The 25868-nt window shown below is 38.5% G+C and overlaps 1 protein-coding gene across 1 annotated transcript; it reads right to left on the reverse strand.

Moving 5' to 3' along the window:
* Positions 1–4955: 4955 nt before the first annotated feature.
* On the reverse strand, positions 4956–18372 carry rb1cc1 (RB1-inducible coiled-coil 1). Its single transcript, XM_083890428.1, has 23 exons — positions 18126–18372; positions 16901–17033; positions 16676–16802; positions 16403–16573; positions 16075–16277; positions 15451–15856; positions 15178–15348; positions 14912–15096; positions 14580–14766; positions 13669–13750; positions 13522–13586; positions 13328–13431; positions 12613–12739; positions 9999–11905; positions 9454–9640; positions 8807–8915; positions 8336–8630; positions 7289–7340; positions 7138–7185; positions 6670–6728; positions 6363–6490; positions 6098–6168; positions 4956–5876 (listed from the first exon to the last, which is right to left on the reverse strand). Exons 2-23 carry the CDS (start codon positions 16969–16971, stop codon positions 5799–5801), a joined length of 4833 nt encoding a protein of 1610 aa, XP_083746554.1. The 5' UTR covers positions 16972–17033; positions 18126–18372; the 3' UTR covers positions 4956–5798.
* Between the last annotated feature and the right edge of the window lie 7496 nt (positions 18373–25868).

The following is a 25868-nucleotide window of genomic DNA, read 5'->3' on the forward strand; positions in this document are numbered from 1 at the left end:
TACAAGTGATGTAAATCCTACATACTCATCTTAGGTGTTTGAAGAATATCATAGGAGCGTTATCTACCTTCTCTTGAGTCCCGGAAAAGCAGGTTTGAGACAGAACAGACTGTGCCATATTCTTGACCTGTCTGCCTCAGATGCTCGCTGTATATGGAACTGAATGCTGGATGTGAATTGTATCGTTCCCTGTGTCAACTTGTTAGATGGCAGTTGCTGTAGTGGAGTGGTGAGAGCGGCACATATGCATTATAGGAGAAAATTGTGAAATGACAGATTCCGGGTGTGATACTGAGGGAATGACTAACTAATAGGAGGGGTGCTCCAGGCTGTTAGCTTTGAAAAGCAGTTTGCACATTACTTTATCTTGTCAATCAGATTCCTGGAATGGAAGAGGTGACTGATAACTTGAATTAATTATTTTCTTATTGCATGCATGTGTTAATTCATGTTAATTTATGTCCCTTACAGGCCCAAGCCAGAATATCCAGAGTAAAGCGCCACCTCTGGCACCCAGATCACCACACTACTCTCTTTGCATATATTTATATCAAATGAAGAGTTTTTTTTCTTTTTTTTTAATCCTGTTGGAACAAGGACAGACTGCCAAATTAGATTTTTAAATGTACTTTTAATCTGTTCTTGTTTTTTTGTTTTTTTTCATTTTTCCCCGAACAACTAGACAACATGGAGCAGTGTTTACGGCTATGATGGGATTTTAAAGTTACAGATTATTTTTTATAAGCAAATCACACCCCTTTAAAGCATACCCACTTTGATTTAACGGGATGCTAAATAATATAAAGTCAACAGTTAACATGCAGACCCCCTTCGATCATTAATTCTTCATGTAGTAAATCTAAATTAATTAAATAGCCCATCATCCAAAGCGGGGCTTATGTTCATAAATGGGGCTTCTTCTATTTTTTTCCTTTTTTTTTTTTTTGAAGTGAATTTGAGCCGCTGAAATTGTGTGGCACGCACAGAGCACACTTTAAACAATTGCATTTCGCTAAACGTCTTTAAACATTTTGACAAATTTAACTTCCCCTGAACACACAGGATAAGAGGAAAACATTTCTCTGATGAGAACAGAAACAGCAAGAAGTTCTAACAAGGAAAAGCCTGCCAGGTGGCGAACTGGCTGCACCAACAGAACGCACAATCTGTCTGCTTCTCCTTCCAAACCATTGACAGCTGCCATCACCAGCCTTGCACACTCGCACTCAGTGGCTCCTCAGCTCCCTGCCCATCCCTCTTTAGTGTTTCCTGCTAACCTCCGAGACAGGGTCACCTGGCCCCCTAGTTGCCCGTCTGTGGGGCCCTGCTGGCCCCCTGGAGACCTGCCTGCATGGGGGTGCATGGCTAACAGAGGTCTAGTAAAGTCTCTTTAATATGCAAACCAAGGGGCTATTCCTTTGACCTGAGACCATAGCTTTTCTAGCAGTGAAATCCAAAAATATTCCAGTGATGTATAACCATCAGATGTGATTAACAGTTTTTGATCTGCTGGTTATTTGATATCTAATATATTTGGGTATTTTCTTCAAGCGGGTAAGTCATTTATCAGTCATGATTGAATGAGATTATATTCTCTTTATTTGGAAAACAATTAATACATTGTGCACTTTTAACATTTCTGCTAAATTGGAAAAGCATTCCTCTTCAGTAAAACCTCAGCACACTGATGCACAGAGGCTAAACCGAGGAGAGCTCCACAAAGCTAGCATTGCAACTGGGCTAAAAATAAAACCTGGCAAAGTTATTCTGATCCCTTATTGGTCCCATAGTTTGATTTCACATTTAGCATTTGCATTCCCCTCCGCATAAACATTTCATTCTTCCTCTCCGGCAGTACAATGAGACTTGAGTGACTTTGGCAGCAGATTTTGGATCGGTGCTCCTGAATCCACCAGTGTATGTTATCAGCAGGTAAACAAGCTTTCGAACAAAGCCATAATGGAACTGCAAGCAGCATAAAGAGGCTCATCTCAAAAGCTATACAACCCATCAAAGCTGGTGTCATTTCCCCAACACTGCACTGCAGCTGGAAAATGCATGGCTGTTAGTTACAGTTTAAATCGTCTGTCTATTTTCAGACACTTCAGAACTATTTGTATTGATTATTTACTTGTCAGTGAGAAGCCAGATTACCAAAATAAGACAACAGATTGTAATGTTTGCTTGATTCTTCTGTTTTGTTTTGTCGTAGGAAATAAATAAAAAAAAAAAACGTGTCATGCACTAAATTAATGGGATTTGCACTATAGGGTATTTGAATAATTATTTTCTACTGAAAATGTAATACTTCTGTCTATATTTGGAAGGATTACTGATGGCATTGAACTTAATGTGAAAATAATTTGCCTTATGTAGCTGTAGCCTACACTTTCCTCTCACAGATGCAATCTTGTTAACCACACGCATGAATGTCTGTCACCAAAGTTTCCACATATTTGCCTTTTGGGCCTCGATCATGCACAAGTAAACCTACGCACTCTCCTCCCAGTGAGTGGAGAAGCCTCAAAGCTTCCCTTTCATATGCTGCATTATTTCTATGGTGGTAATTATCCATAAAACTGTGCCATCAGATGTTGATGATTCCCAATATGAACCCAATAAATGTATTTAAAATGTGAAATTATCATTTTTATGTGGATATGTGTTACTAATAGTGATTATGTTCGTCATGTGGGTAGAAAATCAAGCATCCTTGTATCGCGCGCATCCTCACATATTTCGCAGACATTTCATCACACATTTAATCTGCCCCTGTCGAAGATTTCCCTCTGAACCTGTCGTCAAGGCAGAGAAGGGGACAATGAGGGATGAGATTATGAAGCATGTCTGTTAAAGCATGTCTGTTTGATCATCATTCTGTTTAGGTGAAGTTCTCTTCTTGGTCTCTTCAGTCCTTGACAGCAGATATATAACCTAATCTCTTTCCCTAACCCTTTTCTTCGGCATGAATAGGGAGGAAATGTGATGGCATTAAGTCGATTTACACCTTGGTTTGCAGTTTCAGCCTTAATGCCTCTTGGCTCTTCTTCAACACACTCGTCCCATTTAGAATTTGAAAATATAAAATGTTACGTCGAGGCTTTCCCATTTATTTTCATTTATCCACCATTTGAAGTTCATCCATATATTTACTTCACAATAGAAGGCTTGTTTATTTGCAGCTCCATCTATCGAGTGCAGAGTCAGAGATGCTGGGAAATAAAATACAACTTGTGCATTATCTTCAAATGCAGGCGATATCAGTGACAAAGGGCAAGATATGAGACTGCGTGACATTCTTTGTGAGTCGTCTCTGACACCATTTTGATATTTCTCATTTACTCATCTAAACCTTAATTTAGTGCCTCCAGCACATGTTGACATGCGAAGAAAAGCTATTATAATGCGCCTTTGAATTTCAGCTGATGGCATTTGAAAGCTGCATTAATAAACCTGTCCTCATACAATCATTGCAGTGCACAATGTGATGTAAATAAAAAAAAAAGTTCAAGTTGGTTTCAGACCTGACACCAATAACAGCCTTGAATCTGAATGTTTCCTATATTGTCAATAAAGAGTGTAAAATAAAATTAAAATGTAAAGACTTATTTTGCAGGAAACTGTTTATTCAATTCATTAAGAACTGATACATTATCCAAAATAAACATAAAATCATGACTTTATTTACATTGTCAACACTACATCTGCAACTATGTTTGTGTGTGTGTGGCCCAGGCCCAATTTACTATATAAACATTCAAAAGTCATTTTCAAGGTTTTATCTTCCTTAGATATTTTATTTGAGTATCATCGGTGTACATTATGTACCCTGTATGTTTGTATGAGTAGATCTGAAATGTTCTTGTATTTCCTCATAATAATAAATATTATATTCTCAGGTCTTTTAAATAAAAGTCAAACCCTTCACTCGTGAAATCTTGACTTATAACACATAGATTTATTTGATAACACAATTGTTCCTTTTGAATATATACAGATCGGTTAAATTAAATGCATACAAAATAAAAAACAAAGACGTAGACCATGCTTTGCTTAACAATAGACATTTTTATGGAATGTTGTATACAGCTAAAGAGAATTCATTGTGTGTTTTAAATCTAAAGTTTGACAGCAAGTCAATGGCTGTTTTAATGATGGAAATAGCAAGAGACTACACATGGCACTGGTAAATCCCATTCAGCCTGATGAGAGTGACTCCCAGCAGCACTGAGCTCAGTGGGGGGTGGTAAACATTTACACTAAGAGTCTGTCCAGTGCACATGGTTGGTGCTTGCCAGCCACCTCGGTATTGAATGTTGTGTTGCATATTTTGTCATTCAGGCCTGTCCCGAAATTGTAGGAATCACACCATCAATTTATGAAGGAGCCATCCAAATGTGACAACAGGCTTATGCTAAATGGAGAAAATAGAGCTAAACATTGTTAAAACACCCCTAGACCCACATGGTAGAGAGCGCTCGGCAGCGAGCTGCTATGCTCCCCGCTGTGAACTGGGAAAGTGATGTTGGTGGGCTTCCTTCTCCATGAGGGCCGCATCGTTCTTGGGCCCCGATTTGAAGCCTTTTTGAAGTCTGTTTTCTGCAGTAGCGTGCCAACATTAATGTTTCCACGAAAGCAAAAGTGCGAAATCAAGTGAATACACTATACTGTGCTATTCCACACCGACTCCTGAATCCCCAGGAATATATATATATATTTTTAAAAGCATCATTAAAAAGCCATTTACCACAGATACCCCAGCTAACTATATTCTTTGTTTTAGATCAATAAGCTGTAATGGAAAACAGTTTTCATTCATTTATACTTTGCAAAAACAAACTATTATTTTTTTTTTTTAATTTATTAAACAAAGAAACATTTCAAGGCTGAATCCACTTAATAATAAAAAAAAAACAATAACTGTCGGAAACAGCAGAATATGTTTGGGATCAATCCTTTATTGTTTCAAAACTTAATCTTTTACAATACAGTCATTTATTGTTACATGTGTGATTTGATGGGTAATGTACAATGTCCTCTGATAATGAAACACAGTCACAAAGTATTCCTTTCTACATATCAATATTCTACGATAGTGAGAAGTTTTGGGCTGATATACTTAGTTCTGACAGCTCAATTACTTCCCTTTTTCAGTTCAACAAAAGCATGGTTTTTGAAAGTGCATTTCAAGGATTGCAAAGACGACTGTATTTCATCAGTCGGCCGTAATGTACATGTCAGTATTGACGGAGGGCCATACTGCTTTGTGAGTAACAAACAGCGTTAACTACATTTCCAACTACGACATTTATCTGGATAAGTAAATCAAAGAAAATATATCAATATGCATGCCATGAACATTCCTCCATAAACATTTATAATAAATGTATATTTTTTTTTATCTTAATCGTGTTGATAATGACAGTATTTTCCACAAAAGGACAAATGCTGAAAATGAGAACTAATGTTTAACATCCAAATCTTGTTCAATTGTACACACAGGTCGGATGGCACAAAGCCACAGTGTCGATAGGGCGATGCCCTAATAAGGTTAATAGCATTTGGTCCACAATAATAAATCTGTGTTTCAAAGAAAAGCAAAAAAAAGAAGAAAGAAAAGTGGTAGAATGTGGGATTCTGAACTGAAAATCAAAACTGTTTGATGACAATCTCAATTCGTTCCATTTTTCAACAAAACCTGAATTCGTTTAATTCAAGTTATGAATTATATGATGACATGTTTCTGATCAGAAAAATTCTGCAATATAAATATACATTTTTAGCTCATTACTTGGCTATTATACTTTTCTGTTCCACGGAACAGCTTTGACTCTGTAGAACTTGGTTCCTAAAGGAACCTTGAACCTGTTCTGGGCCTGGTGAGGACAAGAGAGAGAAGGGAAGACAAACATGAAGTTTAACCTGTGTGTGTATACACAACAAAACATACATATATACATACATGTAAAACAAAATGTTGTATTATTATTTCTTTTTAAGTTTCTAAGTTTTCCTTGACAACGCCACCACATCTTAAGTTACAATACTGATTCTTAAATATTAATTAAAACATTTAATCAACAAATGAAGTCAGTACCTTCTTTGCCTGGCAATATTCCTTCTCCATCACTTTTCCAAGTACCCACGGCCGTCTTGAAGCCCCTGATGCTTCAAAAAAAAAAAAATAATAATAATAATTGACACAACAAACACTCGGTGAACCACACAAACACAAAGCCATATTTGAGCGCAAACACTGTACACAGTTACACTTGACATGTGAAACCTAATTAACAACCTAAATGCTAAACAGTGGCATCACGAGACCACATTCAAAAAGTGCATTCCTCATGAAGCCTGACCTGGTTTGAGGTCCAGTGCGGTGAGAGACTCTGAGTGGAGGAAGTAGAGAGTGGGACCGACTGTGAACAGCACGTAGTTATCGTGCCTTTCATCCAGGATGATCAGAACCAAATCGCCTACCTGGAAGCTTTAAAACATTAAGGAGGACAAAAAAAATGCTTACAAATACACCACACGCTGTTATTTATGTAACGCTTGTGTTTAATTTTACTGTATATAACGATATATTTTTTATTTATTTTTTTTAAAGATCCCTTCATAAACAACATGTTAGGACCATATGTTCCGGGTTTTTTCCCCACTTACTCTCTGATGGCTATTTTGTCTGAATGCCGTGACGACACAGACGACATGCTTTGAGACATCTACAAAGAAAAGGATTAGAGCAACATTACACATGTTACAGAAAAGCGGTAACAATGCTGACAACAAATTGCTTCCAAGAGGACTTAGTTGTTGGACATGTGTCCATCAAGAGATTTGCTAGAAATAGGCTTAGTATTTGTATTTATACCCAACTGACAGAATCACTGGAAAACTAATATGTTCTTTTGAATAATACAAAAAAAATAAAGTGTGAATTTTCTTACAGACAGTTAAAGTTAAAATTAGTCTTAAATTCCTCCCTGTACATATTCTAATGTCAGTCTTTTAAAATATGTATTTGTCTTCACTGAGCTCTGCGGTCTTCAGTGTCAAGATTTTACTCTTTGATGCTACTGCCACCTAGTGGAGCAGGTGTTACACAGCCCGTGGTGTTGGTGATCAACATACCAGTCTCTGACTGAGGCGTTTGTTTTCTTCTTCTTTCATGTGTAAAGTCTGCAACGGAAATTAAACTTAGTTTAAGTAAAAAGACTCCTATAACACACACACGTGGACACTGCGTTTTGCTTCAAAAGCAAATATTAAGGTGTGGACTCACCCTCTCGAGCAGGAGAATCCGCTGCTTCTCCTCTGACATCAGTATGTTGTCGCTGTAAAAGAGAAAAACGTACATTTGCTGAAAATCATTGTCTGAAAATGTCAACATGGTGATTCCCCTTCAATAACACAACCAACTCTCCATCATCAAATCATGAAAGGCTTTAAACGTATATATCTTCTGGTCTTGATGCAACTTTGGTTTCTTGAACATGTTTTTGTTTATTTTTTTTGTCCATTTGTCAGCAGGTATGAAAGAATTCTTTTGATTCTGGCAGTTTCACACATCGTAACACTTTCATTTTGATTCTGCCGCATGTAAGAGCAAAACACGCAATAAATGATGTGGAAAACAGTGAATGGGTTTCCTTAACAATATTATGTTATTTATAATATAAAGCAGGGGTCACCAACCTTTTTGAGTCAGAGAGCTACCTTAAGGGTAAAAAATAATATGGAGGGCTACCATATAATATTTTTTTGTTTGTTTACCATTTAAATGATTAATATTATGCATTCAACTGCATACACATTCCTTCCAGTGCTTACTCCTAACGATTACCAGTTTTTATAAACAATATCAAAGATATTTTACTGACAGATCATACGGATACATGCAAGTGAGGTGAAGTGAAGTGAGCCCGCGGGCACCGTATTGGCTGCCCGCGGGCTACCAGGTGCCCGCGGGCACCACGTTGGTGACCCCTGATATAAAGTATATATATATAATATTATATTTGACTGTATCATGTAATGTCACTTTACCTTCTTAAACCACAGTGTAATGAGACATTTCTTGAGATGGTAACCAATGATTTTACCAAAACCAATGCACATTTCATGTCATTCTGACATTTATCTAAATTGAATGGGAGAAATTTTAGATAACATGTTTTTTTGTTTGTTTTTTACCGTTACATTTTACTGCTAAGTTTAGCTACCCCAGCTAATCATAAAACAATACACTGAATGCTAAAATTTGAATGATAAAAATATTTTCCTTTTATCTCCCCCATTCACAACAGTAAGTGAATAAAAACACGCTTACTGGACTGTCACCATGCTGGCTTCCACTGCTGAATCAACATGTTCGTCATCTTGAATGGTTGCTACAGAGGCCAGTCTGTCGCTGTCGCCCGTGGACTCAGAGGAACAAGCCCCAGCAACAGGCAGAGCTCTGGCTGTGGCTCCTCCAGCCTCTGTGATCTCCAGAGCTGACAGGTGGGGAGAGAAGAAGGCAGAGGAGACCAGTGCTGTGCTGCGTAGGCGATTAAGCTCTTCTTCCAAGTATTTCTTCTCCTGCATGACACTCGCCCGGTCCTCAGACAGAGTCTCTATCAGAGCTGCAATAAGTGAAGATAAATGAGGAAGACTGAAAAATGCCAATCTCCAAATTAAGGAGAATATGATTTTCTATTTATTAGGTATAATAATAAATCAATAAATAAACATTCTCTTTATGTAAAATGGTCTTTAAACTTAAAAACTTGATTGGCATAAAGACCATTATAACCTTTACCTTTGTCCCTTTCCTGCTGTTGAGTAACTTTCTGCAACTTTTCTGTAATGTCATTGATGATCTGCTCCTTCTTCAGCTTCTCTCGGGTTAGAACGGTGTTAAAGTTAGTCTAGAAAAAAACAAAAGACAACCTTTTTATGTACATAAAAACATATTTGTAGAATATCAAAGCACAGATGTGTTGAGGAGAGGCCCTTTACTTGCGAATGTGTAAGGATTCTTGTTTTGGTGGTTTATCTTTTACGAACCTGTTGAGTTTCTAGGATGTTCTGTATTATCTTTTTTACCATTTACGATATTCGGTGAGGAAATAACTGTTAACAACGCTCCTATTGGTCAACACAACAGAAACATAGCAGCATGTCCATACATTTCAGTTTAATGTGCTTGAAAAATCCCCAGCCAAGTGTAAATGAAGCATAAGTGATGCAAAACTAAAATATATTAATGTGTGGACATGGCCTTAATATATCAGGGCATCTCAGTGTGAATAGAATAAACAGTCTGTGATTATTAAGAACAAAATACATTCCATTATATGATGAGCTCTTATACATACTCTTACAAAGACATTGGATTAAGAGAGGTTTAGTTGCCATTTCATTACACAAAAGAAGACACTGCATAATTACAGCCCTAATACGAACCTGCTGCTCTGCAATTAGTGACGTCTTGAGGTTCTGCATTTCCTCATTCTTCTTCTTCTCCAGGAGCTCCATCTGGGTCTGCAGGGAGGCCCTCTCCTGCTGTAGCCGCTCCTCCAGCACTGAGTCCAGAGGCAGAGGTGCTGTGCTATCTGTTTGTCCCTCATCGTGCAGTGGCAGGCCTTCGTCACTGAAAGGCACACAAGAAACTTAAATCCTGACAGGATTCAATAATCTTGTTATGCAAACAAAGACATTAATGGTTCATTGTTGGCTTGTTTACATTTCTGATCGTCGAGTCCCTTCTTAATTTAGGCACTTGGTGCGTTTACATGCATTTAAGAGGTCCAATTTCAGTCGTACTAAGACAACAAATTGTTTTTCTTAATGTAATGTAAATAAAAGTTAGCAACTAAAATCAAGCTTGTCTTATTCTTATGTATAAAAATTGATTGTGTATAACACACAAATGAAAGCCTGTTTGAAGTATATGTGTATGTTAATTTTATATTCATTTTTGTATGTGTCTTGTGATGGTAGGCATTTACCTTTGGGAGGACTGGAGCTCACGAAGCTCAGTCTCAAGTTGTTTAATTTTCTCTAACATCTGCCTTTCCATCTCCTCTTTCTGCTGCTCCAACTCTTTAAAGGCATCTGGTGATGGAACCTTGGCTGACTCTTGTTTTTCTTCATTTTTCTCTGTTGCTTCTCTGTCCTGCTCTACTTTTTTAGAAAGCAGGTCATTTTCTGCCTGTACTTTGTTGATGACAGTCCTCAGCTCTTGCTCCAGTTCTTGGAAATTCATCAACTCTTTGTCTTTTTCTTCATTTAGAGCAGTTTGCTGGTCTACTGCCTGTTTAAGTTGCTCTTGCAGCTCAGCATGATTCCTCTCGGTGTCCTGGGCTTGCTGCTGCAGAGACAAGAGCTCATTGCGCAACAAAACAGTTTCTTCCTCGTGTCTGTCCACCAGTTCTGAGATGCAGTTATCCTTCTCAATCCTCATGAGAGTCCTCAGTTCTGCTAGGTCAACTTCATACTCCTCATTTTTAGCCTGAAGCTGTCGTTTGACATTTTCCAACTCGAGGCTAAGGGCCTTGGTCTCAGCCTCTACCTGGGACTTCACAGCCTCAGACTGCTGAATCTTGGCCTCCTCAAATAAGAGCCTTACCGCTTCTGTCTCCGACTCTTTGAGGGCAAGCTCCTCTTCTACTTTGCAGCGGAGTTCTGCAAGCTCAGTAACACGTGCCTCAAAGTCCTTGATTTGGTTGTCCTTGTCTCTGAGAGCAGTGGCATGGAGATCAGCAGCCTCACTTAACTTTGCACTATTTTCAGCAGCCAGATGTTCCAGAGCCTCCTGATTGTTCCTGGTAAGAGCCTCCAGTTCTGCTTTGTGTTCCTGCTCCATTCTGACTTCCATCTCCTTTAACTGAGATTGCCTAACGTCTTCCATCTCCTGTCGAATCCTCTGCTGGCTACGTTCAATCTCAAAGTGCAGATTCTCAAGCTGACCTGTCAGGGAGTCTCTAGCAGCTGAAATCACCTTGATCTCTTCACCTTGATCACTGATCACCTGCTCCAGATTTGTGATCCGATCTGTGAGGTTGCTCTCCGTTTCAAGCCATCGCTCTTTCTCATTCTCAAGCTGAGTAAGTTCTTTCTCTTTGCGCTCCAAAAGTCCCTCTAAATCAAGCATTGCACGCTGGACATCTCGAACAATATTCTGATTTACTTGGTTTTCCTCCGTTAGTGTTTCAATCTGCTTCTCCAGGTCTTGCCGAACAGAGAGAAGCTCATTTTGATGCGTCTCCTTAAATTTAAGTTCATGAGTGTGGCAGAAGCTGTCCACAATTTTGCACACCTCTGTGGTCGTATACTTGAGGACGAAGCAAAAGTCATGCTGCTCTTTTAACGCCAGACCTTTTAAGTGATGGAGGTCATCCTTCACACTCTTCAAGTTGGATTGTGACTCCTCTACAACGGACTGGTACTTGTCAATGACTTGTTTAAGGACAGTGATCCTTAAATTTTCCCTCTCTAGCGTTGTGGTGTCCTGCATGCGCTTATGGTCGATAGCATTGATCACTGAAGAGTACAGTGACTCTACCATCATATCAGGGCTAGTGGGGTCACTGATAGGGTTCGGGGAGATAGGGTTCTCTTCAATCACAAACTCATTGACAGCTGACATGAAGTCAGATTCAGGGCTCTCTGCTAGAGAATCCAGGTCAAGGGAGCCCTGTTGCAGGACAGGATCCATGTTTGGATGAACAATGGTTTCAAAATCAAATGTCTGTGCATCGATGCTGTCTGGGGACAAATCCTCTAGAGGAGCTGGGACATGGACATGAAGAGGTTGGCAGCTGGGTCCCTGAAGGCTAAGTGAGGCGGGAGTTTTGGAGGACACCAGGCTCCCTGGTATACTTTCAGACTGTGGGGTGCTCTGACAACTGGATGCCTTGAAAACAAAAACAAGTGAAGGGACATGGAGAGAAGGGAGAACTTATTATAGGGATAACTGAAAAACTGAAACTACATCAAACATCTGATATATTCTGTTTGTCATACAGAGTCATTTTAAACTGTCTTGCTATTAAACACCAATGACATTCCATTAGTTTCATAACAAACCAGAGCTGAGTTAAAAAAAAAACTGATTCATATTGATCTTCATTTAAAATATGAAATCATAAAATCTATTATTCTGCCATTTCCTGTATCCTCTGCACAAGTCTGACCACAAGTGTGATCTACAGATTTGTTTGCCATCTGTGTCAAACAAATATCCCTACACATTACTTTTCAGATCTTTGGTGTTGGGTTTGTCCACTCAGGAGAACAATTTAGCTTGTTTTTGTCCAAATTGCAGTCACAGCGCTCTCTGCTGGACAATGGTAATTACTTCAAAATGTCGTATGCGTTTCTATGCTTTCAAACTTGAGCAGGGGTCAGTATTTAATGATGCACCAGGTTATACAGATTCCTATTTGTACATTTTTGCAGCACTTGTTCTGTGAAAATCTCTTTCATAACTGAGTCAAATTGGTGTGGAAGCTAAATTAATCAATATTGAACCAAATCAAATCAGGACCTTGTGAATATAGCAAACTAAAATACATAATTATCGATAACACAAATAAATGTTGTTGATGAAGCAATCATTACCCTTTGTTCACTTAACAAGTTGGTTATAGTTTGGGACATCTCATCCACACTCTGTGCTGCTTGGACCAGCCGGTGAAGGGAGTTTACGTGACGATTTAAGGGTTCAAAGTCACACATTGTAGGAATCCTGGAGAAAAAAAGGATGAGTCATGAATTCAAGGAAATATTAATAAATACTTTCTGTTTATGCTATCATTAATTCCAGGACGTTTTTGAAATTATATTAAAAGATGAATCTGCAAAATCGTCAATACATTTTAAAATATAAATAACTTTAAAGCGTTCCTATCAAGATGAGCCTGTCTGAATATTGTAGCTTGGAGCACACCAAACCTGAATGAACGAATAACTATCTCATCATCTAATCTGGGTGAATATAATTTTGACTGTTGAGTTTATAAGTTTCAAAGACTTAGTGTAGAATAAGGAAGGAAAGGGAAGGAATTAGAAATGCACTTTAAAGAGTTATAAAACCGACTAACTGCCTTTTCTTAGAAATAATTGTCTCTTTCAAGTTACTGTGTGTTCTATACCTTGAAAACACCTCATTTCCACAGAAATAACATTACTTTGCATAAAAGATAACTACAATATTTACATTTTCAAAAGGTACATAAACTTCAAAAGATAACCATTTCTTTTGATGATATCCTATGAATATTCTTAAAATTTTAAACCATTTGAATGAATGATTTAAACAACTGAAGTGACTTACATGAGGAAAGGCTGGACCTCTACAGGACAACAAGATTTCAAGTACTGCAACTCCTCAAGGGAGATGTCTGGGAGTTCATCATCAAACCCTCTGGGCCTTTGTGTCTATAAATAATAAATAGCAAATGAAGATGACCCTTAAATAATCTGTAATATTATACATGAAAATACTAAATTGATCAAAAGACAACATACGCAGAATGACGATGAAGGCCACGATTCAAGTCCTCGAAATAAACTATTTTTGAGGAAAGATTTCTCTGAAAAGAAATACAAGTTGGTTAATTTAATAGCACATCATGACTATTGTAATCGACTGATTTTTTTTTTCCAGACACTTACTGAAGAGTTTCCCAAAGGATTTCCTTTTCAGTTTCTCTGCCTCATACAGCTGTTCCCCATCCTTCACAAGCGCATAAGCCCACTGAAAAGATTGACAGTAAAAACTTTACTGCAACAAAATCAAAATAATTCTAACTTAACTGATAAGACAACATGTTTAAAAGTCACAAAACAAGAGGATCGTGTCATTCCAAATCAATGTCATATCATGCCCATAATTCAAAACTAAGAAGCCTATCTTTTTAAAAGAAACTACTTAAAACAGAGTTTTTTTTTTGGGGGGGGGGTAAAAAAATGCAACAGTTTGCAGGTTCCTTTTGTATCTACCACTGTCAACAAACCAAATCTCCGTTTAAGACAGATAAGCAAAACCAGGTACATTGATAGCTTCCCCTTAGCAAGACGCAAAGCAAGACAAAGAGGAAAGATGACCGTCATTATCAGTTGACAAGGAATATATTTATATACATACAGCTGCCCTGTCCTAAGATTCAATGTGAAGAGACCAAACATCACTGAAGGCCAATACAAGTCATTCATGTGCCTGCAGAAGAGGATGAGCCACATTAAATGGCACAAAGACACACAGAACTGTTCCTTTGTTTGGTCTTCACACAGGACCAACATGTCCTGAGCTCATAATGCCAGCTCAGTTCATGTTTTATCACATTTTGTTAGATAATTCATTTTATAATTGTTAGACAGAGGGGGTAAAACATATAATGCCAAGCATTCCCTCCAAAACATAAAAGCCCACAATAAAAGAACAACTGTTCAATTAGAGCATGTTTTTTAAGCACCAAGAGCTACGCATTTCAAAAAACTAGAGTGGCAAAAGAGCTTGCCTATTTATATCACTAACTATGTCTGAAAGCACAATTAACTTTTAAATAATGCTGTGCAGCACTGACCTCTTTGTAGTGGTGCATAAACATTTTCCTCCTGACGACTTCCACCACTGCCAAGCAGTACATCTGGGGCGCAGTACTGAGGGCCTCGACTACTTTCACTCTTTCCTTCAGCTCCATCAGAAGTTTGAGTAGAGCCAGAAGTTTCTCACTGTCCTGGTCTGCATGAAGCATCACGTAGCAGCACCATCTGTTTCAAAAACATTACCACCGTTTAAGTTGTAAATGAGACAGTGGCTTTAAAAACAAACAACAAAAATAGGACAAAATCACTATGTACACTAGGTTGTGTAATGAAGCAATTAGATCAGATAAGAGGTGGTTTTCAGCTTTACTTGAGTCTGACTTGAAGGTTGTTTGCAAGTTCTTGTTTGGCAGTAGTGCACTTCTTTTTGATTTCAAGCAGCTTCCTGTGGTTGTTCAGCATGATCATCAGCTGGTTGGTGTGACTCAGACACAAGTCAGGCAGAACAGATGTATCCTTCAGGTTTTCAGCCCGCTTCTGATTGGCCAAAAATCCCTGCAAGAGACAAAAATGTGAGCCCAACTCATGAAAAATAGAAGCTAAACAGAAATATTGTTTATCACTAACTATACATACCTGAGCAAGTTCTTTTTGTTCATTCACAAACTTGTTACAGATTTCAATCATTTGGTCTAGAGCGTACAACCTGTCCTCAAGCCCCTTGATGGACTTCATGTTTTGATTATCCAGCTTGGCAATTGTTTCACGGCAATCTGCCAGGAAGGGTTGAATGATCCGTGGGTCAAGCTAAAAGAAACACAATATTTCAATGAAGCCTTCTATGCATCCCATTTAAGACTTTACTACAAACACAACTTTTCCATTTCAGCTCATTGGTCTTAGACTCACCCGACTGATGGAGTCTAAGCATTTCCTAACAACCGACTCCACGTCGTTGGGTCTGTCTTGCACATTGATCCAGTCTAGTAGTGTGACATTGAAGGAGGATGGGTTAGCAAAATCTGGAGAGTCATCATCCAGTAGGGCAGCTCTCAGCTCACCACTGCCAGTCATTTGGTCTGCTTCCTGGTCACCACGTTCACATGTGGCCGCCCCTGAAGCAGAGCAGGACATCGATGACTTTGTCTTTGCCTCAGTGGTGCAAAGCACAGAATCAGTGGACTTTTCTTCTGCCGTCTCATTTGAATCCTTTTCTGTGGTTGAACTGGACTTCTCTATGCTCGCTCTATAACTTTGTCTCGTCAAACTTTCCAGCAAAGGTATCCTTGCCATTACAGAAACTGCTGTCCCTAACCTGTAAACAAAACAAAGTGTGAATTAAGAACAAACATTTATAATAAGCAAGCATAAGCATTTTTACTGTTATTTTAGTCTTTTAATTAAGCTAAAATTGTGATTATATTATTCAGCGTGTCAATGGTATCCTGCAGATATTAATTATACAGTTTCTTCCAATAAACAGGATAGGACATTCAAAGTATAAAATAGCATGTTCTTCTCTGCAAAACTTACCTTGTAAGTTTCAGCTTAATTTCTTCCAAGCCATGTTGATAATTTGTATATGAAGTGTCAAATTTCCAAAGCAACTTCCGATAAGACAGAGAGCAGTCATCCAGATTAGCCATAATGGCAGCCCAGCCTTGGTGTTGAAGGTGTTCATCATGAACCAAGCGTTCACAGAAAGAGCAAAGTTTTTTGGCAACTTCAAACATTTCCTAGAGAGGCAATATCAGGACAAGTTATCAGTATTAGGCCAGAGATGTCTCAATATCACACATATCATGTCTCAATGTCATGCATATTTAGAAAAGAAGCAAGCAAACAAAATGTAGGCAGCTACCAGAGCAAGTTGTGTTCGTGAGGCAACAGTGTGAAAAACAGCTGGCATCATTAGACTCTCCTCCACCTTGACCTGAATCTCACTCTCAATCGAGAAGGTGGTTTTGGGGATCGTTGGATCCCGGTCACACAAGATCATCTCTTTGTTAAACAGGAATATGGGGTTGGTTTCCTACAGATGAACAGCAAGTTATCAGTATAGACATCACATGAACAAGTATGCCAAAAAGGCAAATAATTAAAAAATAACAATAATAATAATGTATAAACTTACAGTGCCTGCACTGTAGCTGCAGACTCGTCTCTCTGCAGACATACATTCCCCTCCACTGACAACAAGGACTTGATGTTGTACTGCAATCTTATATTTGGTTTGGATGGCATGTTTGAGCTCCAGCACACTGAAATAAAGGATGATTGTATTTAGGTCACAAGTGCCAAAATGTACTGACCTGAAATATGTTGGGGGGGGGGGGGGGGGGACAAACTGCTTTCTTACGTTTGGACAGCAAGATCGGTATTAAATGTCAATGTGCTGCCATTGTTGACCTGGAACACATACAACTTCATGTTGGATCAGCCAGAGTTGTTCTCATTTGCCTCTCTTGCTCATTAGGTCACTCAAGGACACCCTGGGGAAAAAACACAAACATGAACATAAGATAGTTAATAATCTCAACTTTAACAATAAATAAGTGGTACTGACACCGAGTACAAGCACAAAGCAACATTCAGGACCTTTTGCGTGGTGTTTTATCTGGGCTACAGCAGAGACTATACATGTTGTCCTAAATAATTTATATGAACAATTACATTTGTAACATAAGAGGTACATTACTGCAGGGTATATTTTTCCTAGTTACTTGATATGAAAGCTTAAGTTGTCTTACCTTGTCTTTCTTTAAAAACATCATAATAAACATCATACTGTACACTTGTTACTGAGGTATATTGCATTTTAGGATATTTGGCATTGTCTCATCCCTGATAATATAATAATTTTAAAGGACCATAATTTCACCTTCCCCTTCCACCTAAACTTGTAGGGCTCTTGAAGTTTGTTGTCTATAGAATACTTGACTTTAGAAGTGTTATTTTAGATCTGCTAAGTTACTTGACTTCTCTATAGAAAAGCCAAGTTTAAGATATTTGATATGTCAAACTGAGTTCATGTTAAGGCTGTCAGATTGACAGGTTTCTATTATAGACACGCGCGTACCTATATAAAACCACGGAGGAGCGGATAAAAGCAAAAAGACAAAAGGACAAACGTAATAATACACAGGATAACAGCTATAAGGACGACATCATATAAAGGCACGTCTGTTAACACGGGTTTTAAATGGTGACTTTTAAGAATACAATAATACTACGAGCAGTGTCACCTCAGGTATGAATTACGCTTGTACAAACTATTACAATTACAGAGACCCACTTGACGTTGTCATTAACCTCGAGGCCGCCATTTAGACGTGGTTACAGTGTCATACAAGGAGCCACCAGCAGCTACACTTAGCAAGCTAGTCAATAATAAAGCGCTGACTGGTGCGCTAACTGGCTATTGGCTAACACAGCTGTCAGGCTAGCGCAAGACGGCTATATGGAACGTATATGATTTTGACAAATGCAATACGACTGGCCAACATAACCAATCAATGTCATGTATAATTGTGGTATTACAATAAAATGACTCAAATGTAATTAAACACGATTACGTGTCTTACCCCACTTTGATCGCATCTCCCCGTTCTTGGTCTCCACCTCGCAAAGGCGAGTTAGCTAGCAAACAAGCTAGCAACTCAGCTAGCTAGCTAACCTTATTTAGCTTTGCATACATAGAGGGAGCTTCCCAAGCCACTTAGCAAACGTCAACCGGACCAGATTTCTGAAATGGTTTACGACAAGACGGTGTAACACACAAGCTAGACTATCAGTTGTTTTTCTCAAGTAGCTAACTACGCTAACAACCTATCGGAGTAGCCCTGACTGTTTTGTTGTTGTCATCTGCTGGTGTGCGATCCGTGAACGAACTGTACTCTCAGCTCGTTTTTACTGGCTAAAGTCACAAACCGCTATTTTATTTTGACAATGATAATAGTGTCGCATTCAAAATTATTTGTATAAGTAAGAAAAAAACAAGATACATTTATTAAATATTGTAAGGTTTGGAATGCTTTTCAACAACCCACATGTGATCAAAGTGCTTTACAACATATCAACATTACAGGCACACATCATTAAAACAGAAAGGATTGTCATAAACATAGGCCAGAATGATGGATTTATTTGAATGTATTTAACCAATATGTGTGTATGGCTTGGTACAATTACGTTTAACATAACATTTAGACCCTTGAATGAGTATGTGGTGATAAAAATATCAAGAGTTAATAATTTAACATGGTTTGTACTACAACAGTTGTGTTCCATGTTTGTATTCATAATTCATTCATAATTACATGTTAATTGTCCTGCATATCTTCCAATCATAAGAAAATTACATCTACTAAACAAGTCGCTTCTACCGATTTGGTTCCAAAGGTTCGATTCTGAAAACTGCGTCGAACTTCCCATCAGTTGTTGCGTTCGTCACTGTATTTCTCCAGGTGCATTGTGGGAAATGAAGAGCGAAAACGCCGTGGTGTGTTTTGCTGCAACACTAGAAGGGGTGTGGTTAACACAAGGAAGGCTGCAGTGACTGAGTGGATCATCCGTTTGCTGCAGGCAGTTTTGGTTTGTCCCATATAAAAGTCCACTTTTTTCACTGACATTTTTATCGTGTATAATTTATTGTTATTATTATGTTTCAGGCTATAAACCTGTGACAGTATTCATCCCATCAACACAAACGGTGTATCCCCTGAAATATATCACAAATCAAATGAGAATCTTAATACTTCTAATAATAATACCATTATTAATACCAAAATCGTTCAGCCCTACCTTGCAAGGTATCACATATAACCTACAAATAAAAAAATAATAAACAAAATAGGCCAAATAATGGAAAATGTGGGTCAATTTTGGTTAATTATCTGATAACTGATCATCACACTGCTAGTTTAACTAATTTAAATGACCCAACACCAACTACTGCCTGTTCTTTGATGTCCGAGCTAAAAAAAAATATCCCACGTTATATCTGAACTGACTTCCTGTTGACAGAGTACAGCGCGTAAATGTACTGCCTTGAAGACAGTTTTGTCATGGTGGCCACTCTGGGTACTGCAACAAAAAATACTCCTTGGGCTCAAAAAGCAATTTTCCCATTGACCACAATAATAAGAGAACTAGTAAAGAGACGCTTGTAAAAGTGTCCAGAGGACACCTCGAGACATGGACTTTTTTTTTAATCATCATAAAAGTACTTAATGTTGTCATTATTTTCTTGGATAATAATATATATAATCCCTGAGTTCTGTGACAACAAAATGTAGTATTTTACAACATTTTTGATAGAGCATAGAGTATAGCAGTGAATGGAAAATCAACATTTGATTTGATTTATGTAAGGGAAATCAGGCAAAAACATCCCTGTAACAATACATACAAACTAATAGCCACAGTCAATTAAATAAAACATTACATTTTAATCTTTAAATACGTCAACATACTTACTTAGCGTACTGTATTCACTATCGTTGGTTTTGCCATTTACAGTTTTTCTCAGTCACTCATAATTAATAGTTCAACCTCCATGACATTTAGTCATTTGTGCAACTTGTTCACAGTCACTCAGGAATGAATCCCATGAACCCTCACAAGCATATGAACCAAGCAGGACAGTGTGTACCATCTCTGCAATTCTGTGACACAGAAATGGAAGGTCAGCATCGTGGAAGAGGGGTGAGTATGCGAGGAGGAAGGGGAAGGGGACAAAACAGGGGAAGAGGGAGAAGAGACCAAATACATAGGCAGATTCCTAATGAAATTAGAGCTACAGTTGTGGACCATGTTGTCAATCAGGGTGCAACTAAATGTTGGAAGAACCATTGTGAATTCAATCATTCAAACATTTCTTAGGTAGAACAGGTCTGTATAGTATTGGACAGTAATCCAACATCTCACAATATCTCACTAACTACAGCAATGTGTAACTGTAGTTTTCAAATGATGTTTTGAGCATTTCTCTGGTAGTGTCACTGAGTTCTGACCCTTTTTTGTTGCATTGGAAAACACTGAGAATAAACTGTCATAATGAAAACATGACAAAGTCATTTAACTATCTTGTTCATAAACGATGGTGTCAAGACTTCTCATTTTGATGACACTGGCCGTTTCAATGACATGAATACTTGATTTTGAGGAATGGACGATGCATTTTGAGCAAGTGACACGCTTTTGCAGATTATCCACTAGGTTTTGCAGTTTGCACTAATTGTTTTTAGAAATGCACGAACTGCTGTGCAAATGTTAATAGTGATGTGAGAAAAGCACCAAAGCGCCTGAGAAAAACTGCAAATCCGTCAATATACGCCTGTCATTAGCGTACTCCCATCATGCCTTTTCGCTGTTCATGGACGCGCCCATAAATCATCCATGCAATAAATGCAATAAATTATTGGTACAGTGCCAAACACCACAGAGTAAACAACCCGCTACTGACACCTGCTGGTAAAATCAAATACTGTCCTCGAGTCCAAGTCAAGACAGAGACTTTATTGTCATTGCACAAGTGCGATAGATAGATAGATAGATAGATAGATAGATAGATAGATAGATAGATAGATAGATAGATAGATAGATAGATAGATAGATAGATAGATAGATAGATAGATAGATAGATAGATAGATAGATAGATAGATAGATAGATAGATAGATAGATAGATAGACAGACTGACAGACAGACAGACAGACAGACAGACAGACAGACTGACAGACAGACAGACAGACAGACAGACAGACAGACAGACAGACAGACAGATAGATAGATAGATCGATAGAGATCTATCTTAGTTTAAGAAACAATACACGTAGCAAAGGTAAAAGCTATCCATCCAAACTTCCTTCAGTGCATTAGTGACACTGATTAACCTTTGATCTACGCAGGTGAAGCAGAAGCCAATCCCAGCTGACATTTGGCGAAAGGCAGGATACAGACTGTTTGCCAGGGCTGTACTGACAACCCACAACATATTGTATACTGAATGTCTTCCCTTCCAGTGTCAGTATCTGAGTATACATGAACATAGAGTAAACCTACACAACTATGAATGGAAATAACACTACAATCTATATCAAGACTTGTTTTTTTCTGTCTCTGATGGAAATCTAAGTTTACCAACAGTTTACAGTGCCTGTTTGGCACTGATACCACTGCACCTATTCTCAGATGGGCTCTGCTGTTTCTGGCTAAACATCCCAAAATACAGGGTGAGGAGCTTAGATCACACATGACTTTATCATAACAAGATGGAGCTAAAAAGGAGAAGTTCTATCTTTGTCTCTCTATCTCCGAGCAGGTCCAAGAGGAGCTCAGCAGGGTGATAGGGAGTTGTCAGGTGTAGGTTAAAGACAGTAATAACCTGCCCTTTGTTAACGCCGCTATCCATGAGACACAGAGACTGACCAACATTGACTCACATCACGAGCCAAGATGTCAACCTCCAGGGTTATGGCATTAAAAAGGTCAGACTAAAAAACATATTTTTTCTACGTGGAAACAGAACTATCCCTATACTATCTTTTTGTTTTTGTTCTTAAAATGTTATCTATGAACCCTGTAGTATATATGCAAGGACTTTATATGGCGCTGTAATGCTGCCACAGAAATACAACCAAAATCTAAGAAGACGTGGAGCATACACATAAACCTTGTGCACTCAAGTGGGGCTATGACATCATCCTTTTCCCATCCACAAAAAGTTAGGCGTGGTGTTGTGAGATTTTTTTCACTCTCTGACTCTTTCTGTATATGTATTGAATATTACAGTTTTCTGACCTGGTTTTGTTTTGCTTTTTATTGTAGAGGGCAGTAAAATCACTAAAAAGTCACCTTGTTTTAAATTTACACTTTCGTTTTCAAACATATCTACAGATATCTTGATTTCTTTATTATGTATGTATATATATACATATAGTAGGGGGTACTTGTGCCTGCATCATTTGGGGGTCCTTGGCCTGAAAAAAGAATAGTTTCTAGTATCAAAACATGTTATGGTAACCTTTTTTTTTCAAAGCTGATAGTTCTGCAAGTGTTATATCCCTTATGACACCAGGTGTCTAGATGAAACAATGGCCCATGTGAACAGCAACACAACATTATCATAGAAATGAGCCAGTGAGTTTACTACATAATTCATGTAATCACAGAGAGGATAAAGCAATCATGCATATAATCAGAAACAATAAATGATGGTGTCTGGGGCAGAAAGTAATAATCTGTTTGATATTGAGATGTTTTCAGAGCCTCTAATTTGAAGTTCGACAAACCCTGCTATTTCAGTTATTACCTATGACACTATTCGAAAACAAACAAACTGGAGAGTGGCAGAATGAACGATCACTGCTGCTGACAATGTTCACAATGAAAATGGAGAGTAATCACAGACATGTCTGTGTGGAGCAGTTCCGCCTTTGGTCAGCAGGTGGCGGGAGAAGGCTGACGATACCCCACACCACTGACAATGAGGCATGCAGTATGGAGCTGAAAATGTTTGTTGTGATGTTATAAAAGTATACAAGTTTGTTGTTTCAGACAAAGTGTACGTTTTCAGTGAATAACCACTATTCAAAAAAATGCTTCTAGGTCTTGAGGGATTCTTAAATTTAACTCATGTGTCATAAACCACAACATATTGTCAGCAGGAAAGATGTTGACTCGGAAAAACACAGTCAGCAGCACAGTCCAAAATGTAAAAATAATGAGCATAATGATCTTAATCCTCAAAACAGAGCTCTCTGTTGACTGGTGACTTTGCTCAGATACAATAATACTGCCACACTGAAGAATGAAACAGTGTCTGTCATAATGCAGCAGTTTGGAGATGTGCATATTTGATGTCTCTGCAAGTCTGGTTACACAACGGACTAAGTAAACATAATTATGTACACACAAAAGACAGCATTTCTGAGCATTAAAACAACAGCACCACATTTAAATAAGCTACATTTGTGTTGTCATAGTATGAAAAAGCAAGATTTTCATCCAAAACTTTGTTTGGTAGAAGTTCAAGGACTGGAATGATGTCTTTTTGTCCTCCACCAAATGAATCTTTTTGACATGTTCTATTAATACATGTATTTTCTGGATCAAAAATCCTGACCTGAATGACAGTCAAATTACTTTCATGCCTTTCAGCCAATCAGTCACTATCTGCATGCACGTCACGGCTGCTGCTGCTGCAGAGCTTGGACTCGTCTGTCATATATGGATAGCAGCTGTTGGTGTAAAGCACATGTGTACCAGCAGGTGGCTCTGTCTCTTCCCTTTAAACTGTGACCCATATCACACCACTTCTTTATGAGCATCCCTAATGTGAGGCTTTCCCTATGTGACAAGAACTACACAAGACAACAGAGTACATGCTTAGATTGTCTTGTCTATGATATTGTAACACATGTGGACGCGTGCAGAGCTGGCCCAATACATAAGCGGCCCAATGCCCCTGTGGCCACAGAGGGGCCCCTAAGAATGCTAAAGATGTTCTGTACCCAACAAGAGAGTATTTTGTAAAATATTGCATTATGTCAGGGGGGAGTCATAAAGATGTAATATTGTGTCAACAGACTGAAAACAAATGCTACTGCTGCTACAATCTGATCTTTTCAGACAGACTGCCAAACACTGTTATCTGCAAGTCATCGAATCAGATGTGTGTGTCTGGACATAACCAAACCCGTCTGCCATGGTAAAATGCATCAGTAAGAACATAAGCATACTCATGTTTGCTGTGAAGTAGAAGAAGAAATCTGAATAACATTGCATGTCAAACCACCTCTAAACGTGACGAGTCAAATTTGGATAAATTAATTTCATATGCATTATTGCGACACAGCAGTCTGGACAATGTTTCCTGTTGTGGTTTACAGGGTTAAGTCTATACTTCTGCTTTGGGCTTCAATCTTGACACACACGTGAATTGTTGATCATCACTTTCATGTCACTGCTTGTATATGGTGACGTTATACTTGTCTGCCTGCCTGCCTGACTGCTATCTATCTATCTATCTATCTATCTATCTATCTATCTATCTATCTATCTATCTATCTATCTATCTATCTATCTATCTATCTATCTATCTATCTATCTATCTATCTATCTATCTATCTATCTATCTATCTATCTATCTATCTATCTATCTATCTATCTATCTATCTATCTATCTATCTATCTCGACACAGTCTTAAAGCCCTTTCTCCTTTATGCCAGGATTGGACGGCCACCTTCATCTGCCCTTGGAATCCAGTCCCTGGCATTATTATTATTTTATGATTAACTCTAAACTTCGTCTGCTACATTATGGACTTCTTTTTTATTAATAAATGTCCCAGAAGACATGTCTGCACTGATGTGGGAGACAAGCGTTTCACTTTGCTGCTCCATCAGCTTTGATTTACAAAAACAGACGAATGTAAAGAGCTGGTGTCACACAGTATTTTGAAAATACTATAACATTCTGATATTTTATCATTCTGCCTTATATTTTTCTTTCAGGTTTTTTTATTTTTTTTATTTTATTAATATTTTATCTTTTGTCTCTTGTTATTGTGTCTGTAACCCTGTTGAATGTGCTGAAATTATGTTTTTTTTTTTTTTTTAGATCTCAATAGAATAATACTAATAAGACACCTATAAGCAGTAACAGCATCAGCACTCCTTATGTCAGATCTTTAGTATCTCAGCAGCATGTTTTCTTCCTGTTCTTTTTCTTTTGTGGTTGCATAACTGTCAGGTAGCTTTTATTATCATGATGTGCACGCTGCGTTTTTCTCCCCCTCCGCTCAAACCCAATCACACCCTCCCCCATCTCAAGTACAATTACGTGATGGGTGACGTTTCAGCGTGCGGAGGAGGGCGCTGGGCAGGGACCACTTGGACCAAAGAGGACTAAACGTTATTTCGTTCCATCGCAGAAACAAACGCATTGACGGCAGCGGAGCAGGCTGGCGCCTCGCTGAAGCAGCCGAGCCCATTGTCTCCTTCAAACAGGGCAACCACGGAAAAACGGCTTTGACTCAAACTGCGGTGTGTGGCCAGTTAAGGAGTGTCCAAGTGCTAGTAGGCATTGCGGGAGAAAGAAGGGGGGGCCGTGGACAGATCTGGCCACTCAACGAAAAATGAATCACAGTCAAGTTTTAGTAATATGAACAACAAGAGCCGCGTTGTGTTGTTGCAGTTGACGAACAACTATTGACGCGTGTGCTGCTGACCGTTTTCCACCGCAGCTGTTCGCGCGGACTTCTTTTGTTCGCGTCGCCCGAGTCTCCAAATTCTAGTGTGCACGTTTGTGTTTGAGCCGCCGCT

The sequence above is a fragment of the Microchirus variegatus genome (genome assembly GCF_963457635.1).
Source record: "Microchirus variegatus genome assembly, chromosome: 5".
Classification (NCBI taxonomy): domain Eukaryota; kingdom Metazoa; phylum Chordata; class Actinopteri; order Pleuronectiformes; family Soleidae; genus Microchirus; species Microchirus variegatus.

Excerpts from the sequence above, each read along its gene's own strand:
- rb1cc1 (XM_083890428.1), bottom strand. The coding sequence starts at position 16,971 with ATGAAGTTGTATGTGTTCCAGGTCAACAATGGCAGCACATTGACATTT. Across the intron at positions 14,767-14,911 it reads AACCTTCAAGTCAGACTCAA|ATGGTGCTGCTACGTGATGC; the intron begins GTAAAGCTGAAA and ends TTTTTGAAACAG. Across the intron at positions 7,341-8,335 it reads GCCAGCATGGTGACAGTCCA|CGACAACATACTGATGTCAG; the intron begins GTAAGCGTGTTT and ends TCTCTTTTACAG.